The 5,828-nt window shown below is 51.5% G+C and overlaps 1 protein-coding gene across 1 annotated transcript; it reads right to left on the bottom strand.

Annotated features, from left to right (window-relative positions):
• Positions 1–1,444: 1,444 nt before the first annotated feature.
• On the bottom strand, positions 1,445–5,615 carry Tmem270 (transmembrane protein 270). Its single transcript, XM_050166102.1, has 3 exons — positions 5,544–5,615; positions 2,629–3,066; positions 1,445–1,732 (listed from the first exon to the last, which is right to left on the bottom strand). Exons 1-3 carry the CDS (start codon positions 5,613–5,615, stop codon positions 1,445–1,447), a joined length of 798 nt encoding a protein of 265 aa, XP_050022059.1.
• Between the last annotated feature and the right edge of the window lie 213 nt (positions 5,616–5,828).

Below are 5,828 nucleotides of genomic sequence, written 5' to 3'. Positions count from 1 at the left end.
CAGTTCAACGCCAGAGCTGATGCCATCCCAGCCCCCAGCCCCACCCTGCTTAGCTCTGCACCCCCTGCTCGGACTTTTGTCACCTCCCTTCATCCCTCCTTGGGCTCTGAACCCCTCTCTACTAGTTTTCCCACTCTGTTCTGGCCCAGGTGTAGCCCCAGGCAGCTCAAAAACATTCCGGTGGGGGGGGGGGGGTTGAAACCCAGGTTTCCCTGAAAGTTGTAGGTTATCTGGGATCTAGAAGAGGCTGCCCTTTACTGGGGAGCTTGTAGCCCATCCCACAAACCCCAGTAACTGTTCTACCTTAAAAGGGATCTATAGCTGTCTCTTGAAGGCCAGTAAGCTGCTTCCTGTTTCTGGAGGAAGGACCTGGAAGACACACCTAGCCTGGGCCATTTGCAGCCATAAGGGAGGCATTAGCTACCCTGACAACGTGGAATGGGGTGGGGTGGGGGGGACCAAAGTTCTCTGAACCTCCCCACACACCCATGGTTGCCAGGTCTCGAGCTAGGGGAAGGGGTGGGAGGTGACGGTTGACTCTCAGAAAAACAGCCCTTCCTCTTTTTTCAGAAGAATCCCTCACCTAAGGCCAGGGCCAGAGCCTGAGCTCAGATGTGTCTGAAGGACCAGTGAGAGGTGGTGGAGACTAAGTCGTCTCTTGCCTGGGGTGGGGAAGATGGACAGTCTTTCTGCGATGTGACATATTTTGAAAAGAGGAAAGAACAGACTAGTAGATGTGTGAATGAACGGAAGGAGGAGTGGGGAGTTACATTTGGGGATAGGTAGGTGGATTTGAGATGGTTGGAGGGGTGGGATTTTGAGTAGGGGGAGGGATGATGTAGAGGGAGGGAGGGAAGGAGAGAGGAAAGGAGGGAAAAGGGGTGGGTCCTATGCATGGATTGGCAGCTGTGTCGATGAATGATGAGTGGGTTAGAGGGATACCTTTGTGTGAGAGAATGAATGAGCTACTTCCAGACTTTCTTGAGAGTGATACTCCAAAAAATTTTTCTACATCTCTAAACTGTGGGGCCCTGGCACCCCCCAGAGGCCAGAGTCTCTAACTGCCCAGTTCCCTTTAAATCCCTGGAGAACTGAGAACCAAGGGCATAGATTTAGAGTTAGAAGCCTGGGAAGCAACACCACCTGGAGACCTGAGCCTGCTCGGACATATCCCCGAGGCTCGATTTTCTTGTATGGAAAATGATAGACAAGCCAGATGCTGGGGTTGCTAGGAGACAAGCCAAACGGCATGGGAAGTGTCTGAGGAGGTTGATATGTGATACCTGAAAGGCACTTGGGGAATGTGATTTCCATTCCAGAGGCGCCTGGGCCTGGGATTTCATCCGTGTGTACTCGTAAGCACAGGTACACGCAGATCCATACACGCACACATATGACACAGGTAGAAGACTGGTGAGTCCGAAAGGCAGGTGGGGGAACGCATTTATTCTCCGGGGGTTCCAGGCTGGGATGGGAAGGGCCCAGCCTCAGTGGTGGAGGACTCTGGAATTAAGAACGGAGGCGAGGGGGGCCCTGAGGTCTCCTGGGATTTGGCTTCCTGAGCCTGGGCCAGTTGGGCTGTGTGTTCAAAGGCAGCCTGAAGCAGGTGAGAAGCAAGACATGTGGTCCAAGTGACAAGATAGGCCAGGTTCCAGGAAGTGAGTGTGGTCATGTTCTCCACCCACAGGTAGAGGCGTCGCAGCAGGGCCAGGGCTTCCAGCAACACAGAACTCTGCAGGATGGTCCAGGCAAGCAAGAGCATTGGTAAGGGCCGAAGGGATGGCTCGGCAAGCTAAGTTTGAGCCCCAGCACACACAAGGTAGAAGAGAAACAAATCCTGATTTTCCCTGATGCCCACTGGCACAAGCATGCCCACACACAAATAATACAGGCTTTGGATTTTTTTTTCAACGTTCTATGGGGCTGGAGAGATAGGTTAGTGGGTAAGAACATGTACTACTCTTGCAGGGGACTTCAGTACAGCCTCCATTACCCACGTCAGGTAGCTCACAACTGCCTGGAACTCCAGCTCCAGGAAATCTGATGCCCTATTCTGGCTTCTGGGGACACCTGCATGCTCGAGCACACATACACTCACACACTCATTTAAAAAATAAGTTAAAAAGAAAAAGAGCATGCTAGGGATTGGAGAGGTGGCTCAGAGGTTAAGAGCACTAGCTGCTCTTCCAGAGGTCCTGAGTTCAATTCCCAGGACCCACAAGGTGACTCATAACCGTCTATAATGAGATTCTGCCCTCTTCTGGCATGCAGGCGTCATACAGGCAGAGCACTGTATACATAATAAATAAATCTTTAAAAAAAATAAAAAGCAGCCGGGCGATGGTGGGGCACACCTTTAATCCCAGCACTCGGGAGGCAGAGGCAGGCGGATCTCTGTGAGTTCGAGACCAGCCTGGTCTACAGAGCTAGTTCCAGGACAGGCTCCAAAGTCACAGAGAAACCCTGTCTCGAAAAACAAAAAAAATAAAAAAATAAAAAAAAATAAAGAAAATTAAAAAGCATGCTGAGTGGCCCCAGGACCAGCCCATGGCTGGTACTGAGCAGCCTTGGTCATGCCCAGAGTCCCCTGCCTATCACCATCTGCAGTCTGAATACCTGCCAACCTACCTGGCTGGGCAACCAGCCCAGACTAAAGCGATGGGCTTTCTGCACCAGCCTCCAGGTCAACAGCAGCATCAGCAAGGCCACCAGCATCAGGCCATGCACACAGGAGATAAACAGGTCCCTGAAGGTGGTGGCAGACAGGCCCAGAGTTTCCCAGACACCTAAGTGGCACAGGGTCAGTCTCACGGTACGAGCGCAGCACAGTCCGATGTTGTATGCCAACCTGGGTCCCCAGAGCAGCAACCACAGGGGGACCCAAAGCAATGCCAGTCCAGCTTGAAGGGCCAAGCTCAGGGGACAGGTTATGATGACTCCTGGAAGCAGGTGAGGCTGGTCAACGCCAGAGCCCCGGGCCTCCTGGGCCAGTCCCAACACCCACTGCTGAAAGGCCGCCATCTTCAGGAGCAGGAAGTCGTACAGGTGCGTGCGGTTCTGGATCAGCTGCAGGAAGATGGAGACGCCGGTGTTACCAGCGCAACAGCACCACCCACCTGGGCTGGGACCCAACCTGTGCTTTAGACATAGGGGCTGTCCAGTCTTATGGGCCAAGTGTCAGTTTACTTGTGAATACACAAAAGTAGTCTCTTATTTATTATTTATTTATTTGATTTTGGTTTCTTTTGCAACAGGGTCTCTCTATGTAGTCCTGACTGTCCTAAAGATCACTATGTAGAATAGGCTGGCCTTAAACTCACAAAGATCCTCCGGCATGCTGGGGTTAAAGGTGTGCGCTACCACTGCCCAGCCTATAATCTTTAAAGCATGACTTCCAAGCGTGGGGATGTAGCTCAGATGTAGCTAAAACCAAGAAAGGTGGTGTATGCCGAAAGTTTCAATAGTTGGGAGGTAGAGGCAGAAGGATCAAGAATTCATTGTACTCTGGCTGTATAGGAAGTTCAAAGTTAACCTAGTCTACATGAAACCAAGGAAGGAACAGAGATGGCTCAGTGGTTAATGCTCATGCCTCACAAGCCTGGTGACCTCAATATGACGCTGGAACCCGTGTAAAGCGAGGAGAGAACCAACTCCCCAAAAATCTTCCTCTGACTTCCACACGGGTGCTACAACACAATAATAATAAATAATAACAAACTGGGTGGTGGTGGCGCACGCCTTTAATCCCAGCACTCGGGAGGCAGAGACGGGTGGATCTCTGTGAGTTCAAGGCCAGCCTGATCTACAGAGTGAGTTCCAAGGCAGCCAGGGCTACACAAAGAAACCCTGTCTCAAAAATAATAATAATAATAATTAATAATATAGTAGTAGTAATTAATAAAAACAAATAGATAAGTAGATGCAACATCCCCCTTCACCATATAAGATTTGAGCACAGGCCGGCCGACTTCCCCCACGTACCTGGGTTTGCCCATTGTTGCCCTTGGCACCAGGAGGGCATCTGGAAGTAACGGTATCACTAGGGACAGAGCGATGTTGAGACACGGCGGTGACAGTGTGATGACAGACCTACTGTGAGGGGTATAGGACGAGCGACTTAAGATTTCCAGGTCTCTCATCTGAGGGGCAGGCTGGCCAAGAGTGGGACATAGGGTGTGAGGCTGTAATTGAGAATGTTTTCCTGAGGAGTAAGCCTCCCTGGTAGAGCCGCCAGCCTCTAGCCCACGGGTGACAGAAGTGATCAGCAGCCTGGACCCCCTGACCCCCTGACCCACAGGAGCGTCAGAGTCCAGGGACTACAGGCTGTGAAGGACCAAGATAAAAAAAAAAAAAAAAAAAAAAAAAAAAAAAAAAAAAAAAAAAAAAAAACAGGCATCAGAGCACAGGCCTGTCATCCCAGCAGGTCAGGAGTTCAAGGCCAGTGAATCTGAGGCTAGCCTGGCTGCACTGTGAGTTTGAGGCCAGCCTGGACCACATAGCGAGACAGCGAGGGTCGGAGAGAGGATGAAGATGAGAAGTGGGGACTGGAGAGATGGCTCAGCAGTTAAGAGTGCTTGCTGCTCAGGCCTGAAGAGCAGAGCTGAGTTCGGGTCCCAGCACCCACAGTCATAAGCCAGTGCGGGCATGGTCCAGTGCATCCCCGCAACCCCAGCACCCAAGATGTTGAAGACAGGAGAATATCTGGGGCTTGCTAAGCTGCCAGACAAGACAAAATAAACAAAACCCATCAACTCCAAGCTCAGAGGACCAAAGGAATACGGTAGAGTGATCAAGGGGGGCATCCAGGGCCTTCTTATGGCTTCTGTTACATACACAGGCATGTACATTACACACATGTACATGCATCACGCTCACACATGGGCACATACATCATACCCACACACATGGACATACACCATACCAGCACCCATTCACACCAGAAGGAAATAGGAAAGGAGAAGAAGAGAGGGAGGAGGAGGAGGAGAAGAGAGGGAGGAGGAGGAGGAGAAGAGAGGGAGGAGGAGGAGGAGAAGAGAGGGAGGAGGCAGGGAGGGGAAAGGGAAAGTGGGCCAATGAGATGGCTCAGCTGGTAATGGCACCTGCTGCCAAGCCTGACAATCTGAGTTCGATCCCCAGGACTCACATGGTGGAAGGGGAGAACTGACTCTCAACACACACACAGACACACACACATCAAATATAATATTTTTAAAGGAAAGAAAGGACCGGGTGTATTGGAGCACATCTTTAGTCTCAGCACTGGGGGAGGCAGAGGCAGGTAAACTTCTGGGAGTTCAGGGCCATCCTGTTCTACATAGCAAGTGCCAGGACAGCCAGAGCTACGGCTACATAATGAGACCTTGTCTCAGAATATATATAAATAAATAAAAAGAAGGCAGGGGAAGATAGGAAAAAAGAAGGGGGAGGGCAAGAAAGATTGCCACAGTAGTTCAGGGAACAGGGCTTCTGGGAGTTCATTGGTTATTCCCTGGGGGCTAGGAACCGCTGAATCTCTACAGGTCCCCTCTCCCCACCATGCTTACCATCACACAGAGCCTCCCAACCTGCACCAGAATTCTAAGGAGGCCGGATCTGACCCGGGGAGTGGCCTCCATGTCTGGCCTCCATCCATTCCTCCAGCCAGGGAGGCAGGGTGACCTCACAGATGCCACAGGGTGTGTGTGGGGGGGGGTCTAGTTACCATGGGGACCCAGTTGCCACATGAGCCACTGTCCCTTTCCCTAGATCCCTTTCCAGCTCCTCCGAGAGCTCAGCTCAAATCTGGCTACATGATGATCACGGACCAGACAGATGGCTGATGGCTAGGG

Source organism: Alexandromys fortis, unplaced genomic scaffold, assembly GCF_014885135.2.
Source record: "Alexandromys fortis isolate MF-2015 unplaced genomic scaffold, M_Fortis_MF-2015_v1.1 scaffold_151, whole genome shotgun sequence".
NCBI classification, from domain to species: domain Eukaryota; kingdom Metazoa; phylum Chordata; class Mammalia; order Rodentia; family Cricetidae; genus Alexandromys; species Alexandromys fortis.
Note: the sequence above shows the minus strand (reverse complement) of the source record. Positions and strands in the feature narration are given on the sequence as shown.

What these genes read in the sequence shown, in the direction of transcription:
- Tmem270 (XM_050166102.1), bottom strand. Translation starts at nt 5,615, where the DNA reads ATGGAGGCCACTCCCCGGGTCAGATCCGGCCTCCTTAGAATTCTGGTG. An exon ending in TTGGGAGGCTCTGTGTGATG is followed by an intron (nt 3,067 to 5,543) that starts GTAAGCATGGTG and finishes ATCTTCCTGCAG; the next exon opens with CTGATCCAGAACCGCACGCA. An exon ending in TGGGCTGGTTGCCCAGCCAG is followed by an intron (nt 1,733 to 2,628) that starts GTAGGTTGGCAG and finishes ACCATCCTGCAG; the next exon opens with AGTTCTGTGTTGCTGGAAGC.